General features: G+C 50.5%; 6 protein-coding genes across 6 annotated transcripts; 4 read left to right on the forward strand and 2 right to left on the reverse strand.

Annotated features, from left to right (window-relative positions):
* Nucleotides 1–26: 26 nt before the first annotated feature.
* N7516_008431 (M protein repeat protein) lies at nucleotides 27–2,753 on the reverse strand (the record flags this gene model as incomplete). The annotated part of the gene is made up of 3 exons (XM_057221150.1): nucleotides 27–971; nucleotides 1,029–2,509; nucleotides 2,564–2,753. The coding sequence occupies 3 exons, from the start codon at nucleotides 2,751–2,753 to the stop codon at nucleotides 27–29; spliced, it is 2,616 nt and encodes an 871-aa protein (XP_057071422.1).
* A 565-nt stretch (nucleotides 2,754–3,318) lies between these two features.
* On the forward strand, nucleotides 3,319–4,882 carry N7516_008432 (H(+)-transporting V1 sector ATPase subunit H; the record flags this gene model as incomplete). The annotated part of the gene is made up of 3 exons (XM_057221151.1): nucleotides 3,319–3,613; nucleotides 3,671–4,196; nucleotides 4,270–4,882. The coding sequence occupies 3 exons, from the start codon at nucleotides 3,319–3,321 to the stop codon at nucleotides 4,880–4,882; spliced, it is 1,434 nt and encodes a 477-aa protein (XP_057071423.1).
* A 422-nt stretch (nucleotides 4,883–5,304) lies between these two features.
* Nucleotides 5,305–6,921, forward strand: N7516_008433 (Zn(II)2Cys6 transcription factor; the record flags this gene model as incomplete). The annotated part of the gene is made up of 3 exons (XM_057221152.1): nucleotides 5,305–5,500; nucleotides 5,551–6,837; nucleotides 6,890–6,921. The coding sequence occupies 3 exons, from the start codon at nucleotides 5,305–5,307 to the stop codon at nucleotides 6,919–6,921; spliced, it is 1,515 nt and encodes a 504-aa protein (XP_057071424.1).
* An 825-nt stretch (nucleotides 6,922–7,746) lies between these two features.
* On the forward strand, nucleotides 7,747–9,548 carry N7516_008434 (MFS transporter; the record flags this gene model as incomplete). The annotated part of the gene is made up of 2 exons (XM_057221153.1): nucleotides 7,747–8,560; nucleotides 8,623–9,548. The coding sequence occupies 2 exons, from the start codon at nucleotides 7,747–7,749 to the stop codon at nucleotides 9,546–9,548; spliced, it is 1,740 nt and encodes a 579-aa protein (XP_057071425.1).
* A 386-nt stretch (nucleotides 9,549–9,934) lies between these two features.
* N7516_008435 (histidine phosphatase family protein) lies at nucleotides 9,935–11,629 on the reverse strand (the record flags this gene model as incomplete). The annotated part of the gene is made up of 3 exons (XM_057221154.1): nucleotides 9,935–10,100; nucleotides 10,151–11,049; nucleotides 11,108–11,629. The coding sequence occupies 3 exons, from the start codon at nucleotides 11,627–11,629 to the stop codon at nucleotides 9,935–9,937; spliced, it is 1,587 nt and encodes a 528-aa protein (XP_057071426.1).
* Nucleotides 11,630–11,891: 262 nt separating this feature from the next.
* Nucleotides 11,892–13,037, forward strand: N7516_008436 (phosphatidylinositol-specific phospholipase C; the record flags this gene model as incomplete). Its single annotated transcript, XM_057221155.1, has 1 exon — nucleotides 11,892–13,037. One exon carries the CDS (start codon nucleotides 11,892–11,894, stop codon nucleotides 13,035–13,037), a length of 1,146 nt encoding a protein of 381 aa, XP_057071427.1.
* Between the last annotated feature and the right edge of the window lie 1,023 nt (nucleotides 13,038–14,060).

Genomic DNA, 14,060 nt, shown 5'->3' on the forward strand with positions numbered 1-14,060 from the left:
TAGGTAAACATCCAACCAGTTCGCCCTCATTTCATAGTACTATCAACCAGCTCGCGGTAGATCTTCTTGAGATCAGCGATATCAGCATTGAGTTCGTCAACCTGCTCGCTCTTCTCGCCTAGCATCTCAAGAGTGGTTTGGTAGCGCTGGTCAAGGTCTTCGAGTTCAGCTTCGAGTTCCTGCACGCGGGAATCCGAGAGCTGCTTCTCTTCGAGCTCACGCATAAGGTCCACAACTTGTTGCCGGGCTTCGTCGCGTTGAGTCGTCACGCGGACTAGCTCGTCCTTCGAGCCAGCGCGCTCGCTCTCTAGCCGGCGGACGGTGGCACTCATGCGCTCGACTAGCTGCACAGAAGGGCCGGCACCGACGGTTGACTCGGAGATTATGTCGTTGATACCGCGCGATGGAGGTGCTTGGGTACCGCCGTATGCTGAAGGAGTGGCAGGAGTACAAGAATCTTCGAAGTACTCTTCCGGCTCAAAGCTGATGGAGGGTGCTGCAAGGATCGATGGATTGGTGTTGATGTGCGGGGGGGAAAGCGTGGCTTGGGTGATTGAGGCAGGGTAGGAATTTTGCCGAGGTGGCGTGCCAATTTCCGGTGAGGTGAAAGCCATAGTAGATGAGCGCCGGCTAGGAGGGCGGAAGTCCGATAGCCCTGGTGTCATGGCGTCGAGGGTGCTCGATCGCCGTAGAGATGCAACGGGTGATACTCCACGCAGTTGTGACGGGGAATTCACCTGCTCTCTCCACTTGGCCCGCTCTTCCTCGAGCTTTTGCGCCCACGTTGCGTCGCATGTTTTCTTCTGCTCGGCCATATCCCTTTGCGTCGAGGCGAGATCCTCTGCCGCTTTCTCGAGTTTTTGTTGCAGCTTCTGCAGCTCTTCCATGCGTTCCTCGAGCCTGCTGTCCAAATCGTGCTCAGCTTCTTTAGAATTGTCTAGTTCCTCTTCGAACTTCTTTAACTTGTGGTTCTACATTGATGTTGGTTAATCTTGCGGTGCACCAAGCCATGGAGTTTGAGATCTTACCATCTCTCGAATCTTCTTCCGAAGGTCAATCTCACGTCGACTAGCATCATCGCGTTCTTTCTCCACACTAGCTAGGCGGGAGAGCAAAGAACCTTCTAGTGTATGCCAGTTTTCACTAGCGGCAGCATATTGAGTTTGCAGAGTCTCGATTTGACGCAAAAGTTTGGCTTGCGTCTCCCCCGTTGCCCCCGATGAAGCTTCCTCGGCGCGGGAGCGGAGACTTTCCATCTTGCTTTCTAAGACGGACTGTTCGCCTTTCAATTCAGCCTCAAGTATTCGAGCCCTTTCGTTCTCTTGCTTTATCCTCTCCTTCAACTCGGTAATTTCCCTCTTGGACTTTTCTTCAGTGATGTCGCGCTCGATCTTCAGGCTGCATAGCTCCTCGTCTAGCTCCGTCGCCCGTTGCTTCTCCAGATCTAGGGCATCAGAGTTCGCCTTTGTCTCAGCGGTTTCGGCGCGGGAAACCGCACGACTCAATTGCGATTTGATCTCTTGGACAGTCTGACCGAGTGCATTGCGTTCATTGGTAACAGCTTCCAAGTCTTTAGTCGACTTTGTTTGGGATGACAAAGACTCGGCGGCCCTCCTCTCTGCGGCCTCTGCCCGCTTCGCTCGTGCTTCCGAGTTGACCAAGTCTCGCTCAAGCTTGTCCGTCTTTCTCTTCATTTCAGTCTGAGATTTGGTGTTTTCGGTAAGTTGCTGACGCAATTTTTTGATCACCGTGCGATGGTCCATCTCCGACTTAGACAGCTTCTGCCCTTCTTCGAGAAGCAATGCAATCTTCTCATCTTTCTCTAGGAGCTGCTTTTGCACACTCCCTTGGGTAGCACTTGCTGCAGCATTTTTAGCCGATTCCGCAGCGTCCTTGGCGAGGTATTTCAATTTCGACTGCAATGCATCAATACGTTCAATATAACCATGCAGTTCATCTTGCCATTGAGACTCGGCAGTTTTATGCTCAGCCTGCAAGCGAGCGATATCCGGGTTTTCAGCTTCCACCGGTATCTCTGATGGCGATTCAACGCTAACCCGCGGACTATCGTGCGAAGCAAACTCACTCGGTACCTCATTCCGTTGCGAATCCGACATTTCTTGACTGGATTTGGCCGAGGCCGTTGATGGTTGAACCACGTCTACAGAGCTTCTGGGCGCGGAGTCTGCGACGCTGATGTCCATTGAAACACGCGGTGATACCCCAGAGTCATAGCTTATCCTTGACGAGGCTAATTTAGCTGTACTGTTGTCGTCATTGGGCTGAGAGTCCCTGGGGTCTTCCACCGCACTATTTACCGATGCAACGCTGGAATCAATGTCCATACTCGACCGAGCTCCATTGCTGGGTACTGGACTAGCAGGCGGTGAGACTCGGCTCTGAGGGGACTGGGAAGAGAGATTTGAGGCATTTTGCTTCACCATAGCTCGGGCTAGACGTTCTTGAAGCCGGTCATTTCTTCGCGCGGTCGATGAACTGCGGGAAACCGCTGAAAGATGTTAGCCAGTTCTACTGGTTCGCATAAGTGTTGTGGATTTCATACACGCAACAGGAGCTTTTGTCGGTGGCGCTTCTCCGACTTGAGTTTCAGTGGGCCTTGCAGTAGAGCCGGTCTGATTTCCCTCCTCATCCATCAAGATGTGATCCAGCCGAGACTCGACGCCGGCTACTGCTTGCTGGAAAAAAGAACCCACGCCCCATTTTGGCTTCTGTGTCTGCGAATTCTGCGCCATCGTGGGATAATTACTGTATTGGAAATTGGGAACAGGCTACTAAGCGGCAAATGCCTCGTGTCGCATTCGCATGGGTTCGGTGGGGGCTGCGCTCGGACGTCGACTTGCGAGTATCGTGGGAGACGCTTTCAGAGTCAATTCGATAGCAATTCTTGCTAGATGTGTCGAAGCCTAGGCGGAAATGGCAAGGACTTGCTGCGATGGTGAAATGAGAGAGAGAGTGTGTGTGGCAGGATTTAAGCCGAATTCAAAGTACTAGGCGAGAGTTCCGAATCCGAACAAACATTAAGGCACTGGGCCGATAAGACAGTGAATGCGAGTCAATGATCGGCAAAGAAAAAGACCTATAGAAACAAGTAAGACGATAGAGAAATAGGAAGCCAGAATCAAAATAGAGAACAGAAAACAAAAGTTGAGGCTATGCGTTGAGATACCGTCGGTCTTGGCACAGGCTTCCGTCATCCCCAAAGCTCCCCCGTCTCTCTGGACACACCTCCAGTTTGTATCATTCACAGCCAGCGACACTCCTTTTTTCTGGCTCCAAATCTCCCAGATTACACTCACAATGTCACTGGAGCCACCCACATACCTCAGCTCCCTCCAGAATAACATTCGAGCTCGACCAATTCCGTGGGAGGGTGCCGTCCGAGCGGGCAACATCACCGATGAGCACTTGAAGAAGATCAAGGCGGTGGATAAGGTGCGCAAGGACCAACGCCGCCAGACAGTGGAAGGAGATCTTGCTGGATACACCGATCTGTTGGCCGGCGGTGCACAGGGAAAGAGTGTCTTGAACTCGGCCTCTCGAAGGACCGATATTGTGCAGTATATACTGGTGTTGGCCTCGGACTTGATTCAAGGTATATGATACTGGAGGACCTGAAGCTGAAGAATCATGCTGATCTAATCTTTAACAGATGTGCCTTCTCTGGCCAACTCGCTTGTTTCTCACCCAGAACCGTACAAGCCTTTCCTACCGTTCCTGCAGCACTCGACAAATGCTGAAGACCCCATTCCTCTGCTCACGTCCACCTTCCTCACGGCGCTTGTGTCGCACAGTCTAGTCGCTTCATCCAAACCTGCCCCGCGCGACAACCAGGCTCTCCCTCAGCTCTACACCTACCTCTCCACCTTAACCAAGAATCAGGACAGTGGGCTCCAGGATATTGGTGTCCAAGGATTCTCAGAGCTGCTGAGAACAAGCCGAGCGCGAGAGATCTTTTGGGCGCAACGTCAAGAGACCTTGACCCCCTTGATCGACACTCTTCGAGCTGCGGCTGGGGCGAAAGACAACGTAAGCAACGCAAGCACACTAGGAAGCAGCACTCGCAGCGTCGAGCCAGGCCTCGCCGGTGGCGTTGGCCTTCAGCTTCTATATCGGGTGCTCCTTGTTCTGTGGCAGCTTGCATTCGAGGGCGCCCTCGTTGGCGAGGAACTTCAAGAGTGAGTGATGTGACACCAAGCGTTAGCTTGACTAGCTTGACCCTCTGAGCCCCTACTGACCGACCCCACTCAGGAACTATGAAATTATCCAACTTTATATCCACCTTCTGCGTCTCTCGCCGAAAGAAAAGACCACTCGCTTGCTCGTTGCAACTGTGTACAGTCTTTGCTCCAGCAACCGGACGACTCTGCTGCCCATCGCCGTGTTCCTTCGACTCCCCGCCCTCCTGACCAACTTGGCTGGTCGTCACCTGACTGACCCCGACCTACTCGAGGATCTCAGCGCCCTCTCTTCCATGTTGGAGGAGTACACCAAGACACAGACCACCTTTGACGAATACGCTGCCGAAGTTCAGACGGGCCACCTCCGCTGGTCGCCCCCTCACAAGAACCCGACCTTCTGGAAAGATAACGCTCGACGAATTGTTGAGGAGTCCAACGGCGCTTTGCCCAAGAAATTAGCCGAAATTCTGTCTAAGAGTTGGGAGAACGACAAGCAGGTGCTGGCTATTGCTTGCAGCGACGTAGGGCACTTGGTGAAGGAGGTTCCCGAACGCCGTAGGCAGTTGGAGCGACTAGGCTTAAAGACGCGGGTGATGGAACTGATGGTTGATCAAGATGAATCAGTACGATGGGAGAGCTTGCATGCCGTCGGTGAATGGCTTCGATATACCTTTGAAGGCTGATCCCCGGAAGAGGGGTTTTCTGATATGTTGATGGCTTTCCAGGATGAACATATACTCTGGTTGGCATGTACTGTGTATTTTCTTGCCATAGCGCATACTCGCTTCCTTCTTTTTTTTCGGGGGGATCTTAGAATCATATTCATCTCTGAAATTTCATGGCCCCTAGATTTTGATATCCCAATACTCCAACCGGTGGATCCTGGGATCGACCGCTAAAGAACCCAAGATGTGCAACGATGCAACAAGAGAAGAACACGAATTACCCCTTGATCGCTCTCTATATAATTCCAATGTAATAACTTGAACCCCCTATTGTTGTTCCCCAGAAACCATATTATCCGGGCGGGTTATGTCCGGGGAGCTTTCCATTCCCCCGCAGGAATTCTTCGCCGAGAACATCATCCCACCAACCCATAGCACTCATGTCGAGATCCTTCACAGGTTGCAAGAGATGTAAGGCACGCCGACAAAAATGTGACGAGCAGAGACCGAACTGCGGTCGCTGCCAGACTGCAGGCGAGCAATGCCAATATACAATGCAGTTGCAGTGGGGTGGACGGGCGTTCTCGCGCTCCAGGTTTGGTGCTTGCGTTGGGACAGGAGGCATGCAGAGACTCGGTATGTACTCTATCCCAGAGAGACTTTTTACCTAGTTCTGATCATTCCAGAGTATTCACCAGGGGAGTTCATCTACACCACCAAGACGGCGGCGCAGTCAGCCAGCGCCAAATCCGGATCAGATCTCACTCTGTCGCAACCCGTCGACCCCTTCTCGTCCTTGTCGTCCGGTCAAAAGGCCTTATTACACCATTTTATCAACGATGCCTCTCAAATTACTGCATGCCATTCGGGAATGCAGCAGGACATATGTCGCATGCTGATCCCAATGGCTCTTCAGACCCCCTCCTTACTCTACGCTACCACGGCCCTATCGGCGATCCATATCCAAGCCCTACACAACCAGTCGGAGAGCGTAAAATCAGCACCGGATATCGCCCGTTTAATGGCTCTCAGTCTTGAACATTTTCGAACAGAGTTGCAGAATCCCTCATCCAAGGACCCCGAGGCGTTGGTGGCGACGGCTCGGACGCTCTGTCTAGCTGAAATCCATTCTGGGGCGATCAACCCGAACTCGTGGAGAGCACACATTGACGGGGCGAGGGCATTGATGAGGGCATCGGACGCCGCTGGTGAGGATTCCCTGCGGTCTACAAGCGGTTTCCGGCGGTATTTGGATCGCTGGTACTGGTCGATCGTGTCGCTTACGGCACTGACGGGCAATGGTCCACCCATTGGGGATATTTCGGACTTCGTCTCGTCTGACTTGATGGGGTTAGGCGGGTCTACTGATTACTTAGATGACTATTGGGGTTTCAGCGTAGACCTTGCGGCTGTCTTTAGGCAGATCGGTGCTGCTGCTTGGCGAAGTCATGAAATTGAGAAGGCCACCCAGGGATTTGTTGCCGGAGAGATTGACGGCAGTGTTGAGGATGATGCTGCATCCTTGGAGTTCGCAATTCGACAGCTCATGAATCGTGACTCAAACTCGCAGCCCTCATTTTACCCTAGGGCCGCAGAAGGCTTGTCTACGGAGAGCGCACAGCAGCTCCTGCTATGCAATGAGGCATTCCAACACAGTGCGCTTATCCAGATTCATCGACGACTTCGGAAAACACCAACTACGTCGCCAGAAGTGCAGCAGTCGGTCCAGCGTATCCTAGAGTGTACTGCGCAGATCGGGCCATCGTCGGGTCTTTCGCCTTGGGTGATGTTAACGACACCAATCTTTATTGCGGGCTGCGAGGCGCGTGGTCAGGATCGAGATACAGTTAGGCAACTGCTGTCGTCCTTGCATGACACTATTCGTGTGCCGAACGTTCTTCAGTCATTAAGATTCCTCGAGCAGTATTGGTCTAACAAACTCAGCGAGGAAGAAGACTGGAGCCATTTCCTCGGTAAGAACTTCTCTTAGCCGTTCCTTTGTTCATGCTAACATCTCATCCATAGAACGAATGCAGTTTGATTTCATCCCATACTAGGGAAGGACCAATCGGCGAGAGCCTATTATGCCTCATGTGCAATGATTCATGGTTTCTTTTTGTTTTGTTTTGTTTCTTTCAGTTCGGGTTGTATACCTTATCTTCCTTTGTTACCACTACAACTTTTTAGCAGGGAGGTTTGGCGTGCATATGTACCTTATTTAAGCCCTGGCGTTTGGGGGCTGTGACAAGTGATAAATATTTCTTTGTAGCAATTATACACAAAATGTCTTTTATTTTTGAGGCTAACACTTTTCTTTGCATTCACACATGTGTTAACTCGACTAACTACCTAGGTAGTTACCTAGGTAGTTATGTGTGCAAGACGGAGCTAAGTAGGAGATAACTATAACGGAACTAAGCTAATCTCCGGACATAACCTTCTAAGGTTCCATGTAAATGACACGATGAGTCAGACCTTCCAAGGTTATCACCAAGTTAATTCTAGAATATACGATATAACCTTATAGATTATAACCTTATACGCGGTCGGGATCGGGTGAATTACTTACACGAGATAGGTCTTCTTTGATTGGTGCGGACTCCGAACCATGGATTGGCGTAATATCCGATTAGCGATCATTAAATCCATTTGCTTTGGAATCAAGCATTTTTCAAGATAGATTTTTCAAGGTAGATTTTTTAGGTTGATTTCTCATTTTGATTCCTAATACTTGTATTCCAGTGATGACTAAAACATTTCGAATAGTGTAGGGGGATTTCTTAAGAAGTATATAGTCTGTCTATTCCACCTCAATACATATATATCATCCAATTCAGTATTCAACTATAGCATCTAAGGGTGTCTGTTCTAGTTCCTACCAAATGGAATCTGCCATTCGAGATGCCCCATTCGGGCAGCTTGTTCGTCTTTTGACAAACAATAAATACTTCCAATATCCCGAAGAAAAGCCTGACTTCAAGCTTCCCGACACATGGCTCCAATTGTTGAACTCTAGCGATGAAAGCAACGAAAAGAAAATCATCCAACAAGATTTTAACCGAAGCCATGAATACAGCGAGCCTTTAAGCCGAGCTTCTACCCAAACATCCCTACAATTCACCGAAGCTCGTCTCGAGGCCGACGAACAACATGAGATTGAAAAAGTCAAGTCTATCCCCATCGCCCCCGGGAAAACAAAAGACGGTTCCATCCTTGTTGATTGGTACTATACCGATGATTCAGAGAATCCACACAACTGGTCCAATCGCAAGCGTGCTCTCATCACTACCATGATCTGTCTATATACCTTTGTGGTGTATACCACTTCTGCAATCTACACCTCCTCAACAGAGGGTGTCATGAAGGAGTTCGGCGTGAGCACCTTGGTCGCTACTTTGGGGTTGTCACTTTATGTTCTGGGATATGGTATCGGACCCTTGGTCTTCTCTCCACTGAGTGAAATCCCCGTGATTGGACGCAATCCAGTCTACATCGTCACAATGTTCCTCTTTGTGATCATCTCCATCCCAACAGCCTTGGTTGACAATTTCGCTGGTCTGATGGTGCTACGCTTTCTACAAGGGTTCTTTGGCTCGCCCTGTCTTGCATCTGGAGGTGCTTCCATTGGAGACCTGTATAGCCTCATGGCCCTGCCTTACGCCATGATGGCCTGGGTTTCTGCAGCCTACTGTGGACGTAAGTTTCTTCCCACCCCATATATACCCGATATATGTCTATATACTAACTAATTTTCACAGCCGCTCTCGGCCCTCTTCTCAGTGGCTTCGCCGTCCCCGTCAAAGGTTGGCGCTGGTCCCTCTTCGAATCAATCTGGGCCTCCGCCCCAGTTTTCATCCTGATGTTTATGTTCCTCCCGGAAACCAGCAGCGCAACAATCCTGCTCCGACGTGCCGACCGTCTCCGTAAAATTCACAATAGCAACCGCTTCATGTCACAATCCGAGATTGACCAGCGCAACATGCGTGTCTCAGCCATTGCCATCGACGCTCTGATCAAGCCCATGGAAATCACCATCAAGGATCCCGCCGTCCTCTTCGTCCAGATCTACACAGCCATCATCTACGGCATCTACTACTCCTTCTTCGAAGTCTTCCCTTTGGTCTACCCAACCGACTACAACATGAACCTCGGCCAGATTGGTCTAGTCTTCCTGTGTATCCTGGTTTCATGCATTATCGGCATTGCCATCTACGCCAGCTACATCCACTTCTGGACAAATCGTCGCATCCGTAGCTTCGGCCTCCCCGCAAATGAGGCTTTCCTTATTCCTGCCCTGCCTGCATCTTTTGGTCCCACGATTGGTCTTTTCGTCTTTGCCTGGACGGCTCGTGCGTCTATTCATTGGATTGTGCCTACCATTGGTATCACCATCTATGGTGCTACGGTTTTCATCGTCATGCAGTGCATCTTCATTTACATCCCCCTCACCTACCCCAAATACGCGGCTAGTCTGTTCGCTGCGAATGATTTCTTCCGCAGTGCGCTTGCATGTGGCAGTGTGTTGTTTGCGCATCCGCTGTTTGGGAACTTGGGTGTTGCTCGAGGTGTCAGTCTTCTTGGTGGACTGAGTGTCATTGGTATCATTGGTATCTGGCTGCTTTACTTCTATGGTAGCAGGCTTCGTGCTTTGAGCAAATTTGCTATCTCGGAGGAGGTGGAATGAGTGTATTTTTTGGTTGCCTATTTGCGACTTTTTAACGACAAGTTATTGCAGGATATTTGTTCATAGGATATGGTGACAAAGAGCGGCGTTATATTTAGCGACGAACGTATAAATTGGCATGAATAATGAGAATATTAATACATAATACTCGAAGAATTTCTCTTCCCTTAAAAGTTGTACTTTTCTCAAGCATGGCTAGAAGAAATGGTCAGACAAGTAGCCACATGCTTTGGGTCTCTTCTGTGATTAGACGGCACTTGGAACGTCAGTGCATAGGTTGGAACTACGAGGCGGATATAGGAATAAATTTTAGAAATGGATCACTTTGAAACGATTATCTTAGAAAAATGGAATGAGACCATAATTTGCCGATCTCTAACTTGTTTCTATCCACAAAGAGAGGTAATATCCTCGGGGACATAGGGCTTCAGGATATCAATCAGCTCTGAAAGAGGGACCCAGTCAAGAAGACCGTGGATGCTTCGTATGGGATGGCCACTATACAAAACCCGGGCGTAAAAGGAGTGCCCGTCCTTCCTATCTTTAGTCTCCCTGTAAAATTGTTAGTGAATCCTAGCGTATCAGAAGACAGTTCGACTTACCAAACTTCGAATGCGATGTTGGATGCCATAGCGGGCCAGCGAAGCGTCTCGATCCCCAGAGAACCTAGGATAGGACCGATATCCCCATCATGAATAAAGACGTGGCTGTAATCAAGGGAAGACTTCCCGTCCAGGACAGCTTGCAGACGAGAAATGATCTCCCCAATGAACAAGCCCTCGACAACCTGGATGTACTTGACCACATCCGGGTTCGTGCGCCAGTAGTAGTTCCACTCCCAATCGCCAGCACGGAAGACCTCCTCAGCCATCTGCATCGTGACACAGGCCGAGGAATTTGACACACTGCAGGGCAGATCATAGCCGTTGCAAAGACGGCCCTGGAAGTTATCCGAAAAGTGGTCAAAGGTACTCTGCCACGAACTCTCTGTCGCACCCAACATAGCGCCCAGCTTCGAGCGCAACTCCTCGGTGACAGCTAGGTGCTCTTTCCACTGTGTGGTAGACTGCAGACTCGACAGAGTCGAGCTGACAGCAGGGCAAGCGTATCCCTCGTTAACGGTATCGACAGATGATACCATCTGGTGCAAGGGTAGAGCTCCCTTGTAGTCAGGCCACAGGCCGCGCAGGACGGCACCAGCCGAGGCCTGGGTGAGAGCGGACTCGCTGGAGCGGAACCAGACGCGGTGGCTTGGCTTCTCGGGGATCAAGCCAAGCTTCTTGCCGTAGACGCCCCACAGGTCCTTGCCATGTTGATATCCGTCCTGGACCCCTCCGATGGTGATTTGGGGGTACTGACAGGTGCCGTTCACGCTGGGTGTGAAGGGGTTGGTGGGGTCCTGGTATGTCTGTGCATACATTGGCATTGGTTGGATGCCGCTTGCGCTGTTGGGGCCTGCGTAGAGATACGGACGCACATCATCGCAGTGATATGCCTGGTTCTAGGGAAAGGAGTTAGTTTGGGCCGAGAACCGACCTCGGGATCTGAGGGTTTCTCACCTCCCCACCTGGGAGAATGTTGTATGGAGTTCGCCGCTGGTGACGTTGTAGATACTCCAGGTACACAAGCTTTCCCTTGGTTGAGCCGTTGGCTAGAGCTTCGGGGAGCTCGTACTCCTCCGAACGAGGATGCGGCATAGAACAGTAGTCATAGGTGCCGTAGGGGCTGCCCCTAGCTGGTCCATGTTTTGGAGCTTCATAGATACCACCATATGTGCCAATCGAGCTGTTACTGATGTATGATGTATTATTCAGCGTTGGAGGATAGAAGGTGTCCCCGGGGGTTTGACCCAGCACTGAGACCGCCACGGAAAGCAAGACGAGGCTGCGCATAACGGAGATAGGTTTAAGTGAGAAAAACCAAGTCTGTCGAAGACCTTCGAATATGTAAATTTCCGAACTGATTGCTAGCAAACCCAAGACGAGAAACAAAATGAAGCTCCACCGCAGTCGCACCAGTCGCGACCTGGCAATCGGTGCACGTGGCGTCGTCAAGCCAACCTGGGGAGTGCCATCAGCCATGTGTCTCTACATAGTATAGCCGACTTTGGGCTAAACGACTATTGTGAACATCGAATGTGGATTATGAAGCGATCGACAATACGTTTCCCCGTTTCCCCGTTTCCCCGATGTTTCCGGCAACTGTCTCGGGTCTTGGCGTCGATACCCCCTGCAGAATATTGACTGGGCTCCTTTCAGCAAGCACTACATCTGTATATATAACGCTACCTAGTACATATTTAATATTTGTTTATCTCTTGACTGAAATCTGACTATTTACAAAATGAGATGGACGGCCTCAGTTGTTATGACCATGGCGCTTCCCCTGGTGTCTGCGGCCTTAGCGGATTTCGCGCTTCAGACAGTACTTGACAATGCCACACCAATATTTGGATCATACAAAAAGATCGCTGGGGGGAAAGTGGAATGGATGAAGAGTTACCCTGACGAAACTTTGCTCGTTCATATGAACATCCCTGGAACCCATGACAGCGCCACGTGGAATTACACCCAGGCGACGCAAGATGTTATGCGGGGCATCACAGATCTCAACAAGGTTATTGTTCCGGAGCCAGAGGCACTGCGGTGCCAAGATTTGCCTTTGATCGATATGCTCGACATGGGAATCCGGGCATTTGATCTGCGGTATGCTTTCGATCCGACAAACTCCACCCTCATCTTCTACCATTCACAGGCCCTGCTCTCGCAGACAGCCACAGTCGACGATGTGCTGTTTGGGTTTTATCAGTGGCTGGATGACCACCCCTCGGAGACCATTTTCCTTTCATTCCAGTACCAAAGCTCGACGGCCCTGTACGCCTCCAACAACGCGGCCGTACAGCTGCAGCTCTACAATATCCTCACCTCCCCCGTGGCGCGGCATTATTTCATGCAAACAAAAGACGAACTAGGCACCCTGGGTGACTCGCGTGGCAAGATCAATCTCATGCGTCGATTTGATCTGGACAAACTTCCGGATTCTTACACAGCCGCACTTCCCGGCCTGCACTTCTCGCCTAGTCTCTGGACAGATAACGGCCCAGATATCACCCTGGAATACAATATGGCCCAAAGCTTGAGCGCCTACATAGAAGACTACTACCAACCGCTCACGCCGGTAGGGTCCAGTGCGGTTGAGAACATCAGGTGGAAATACAACGCCACAGTGGAACACATCCGCAAAGCCACTAGCCAACACCCGGATAGTCTCTTCTGGACCTGGGCGTCTAGTAATAACATAGAAAACAATCCTCCCGATTGGCCTCGTATCATGGCACTGGGAAATGGAACTGACTATACGCCGGCTGGCGCGGTTAACCAGCAGCTAGTACCTTTCCTGGAAAGACAGAAAGGCAAGCGAGTGGGGATTGTGATGTTCGATTTCTTTGAGCAGCCCTCCGACCTCATCGATACCTTTTTAGATTTGTGAAATACATAAATGAGATATTTTTTTGGCAGCATAGTCAACTACCAAGCCAACATGGGAATCAATCAATTGCACAATCGCAGAGCCCGAGGAATTACTTATATCTTCCTAGTCTATCTATGCTCTAAATCCCACGATTGGAAGTTGAGACCCCAGGTAACGCTCTAAATCAAAATGAAGAGAAAGCACAGCACCTTCACAGTATCATATATCAATGCCTCACCACACCCTAGATCAGATCGCAATGCCAATCAAATCAGACACAATGCCCTTGTCCTCAGCTGATGTCAAACTCTCCACCAGGCCCGTCCAGCTCGGTATATTGATATTGCGACCAGAGAGAAATCCCATCTTCCAAGTTTCCCACTTCGGTGTATCCAAAGAGCACATGAGGCTGGCACAGCGGGCGAATTCATGTTTCTCAAGGATGTCCTCCTGATCAAGGCAGATGCATCTCCATGCATCATCCACCTTATGCACATACTCCCATAGTATCTTACTTAGCTCATTAGTCAACTAGTATAGAGCGGATGTTGGAGATTCCACCCTTCAAGATTTCATTCTGGAGGTGTCGGATTGTTAACTCGAGCGAATCCAAATGTGAATCCTGGGGCTCGAAGTATGGCCTCATCATGACTAACGGGCACTGTCCTTCGTCCACTCCCTCAGTTGATAGATGGTAATGGTAATTTAGCTAACTAGAGGACAGGCAGTCCCAACGTCGTATGCCCCGCTCCGGGACTGGAGCCTCACCGCCTCCGTGGAAGGACTCGCCCATACACACACACACTCTCTCTCTCTCTCTTCAACAGGCTTGCCATCAATGCCTCCACGTCGCCGTCCCAGGATATCTCTCTGGGCCCGTTTTTGAACGTGGCTTCACTACGCACACTCACCCCTCCGATTACGTAGTAGTCTCATCCGACTTCAGCACAAGTACCCCTTGCTCACACTCTTGCGCATGTTCATCCCCTATCCGTCCTGGTTCTTCCCAATCCCCGGTCCATTTTCTCCCCGTGCACTTAT

This window comes from Penicillium verrucosum, assembly GCF_028828655.1.
Source record: "Penicillium verrucosum strain IBT 35672 chromosome Unknown utg000003l_segment0_segment0, whole genome shotgun sequence".
Taxonomy (NCBI): domain Eukaryota; kingdom Fungi; phylum Ascomycota; class Eurotiomycetes; order Eurotiales; family Aspergillaceae; genus Penicillium; species Penicillium verrucosum.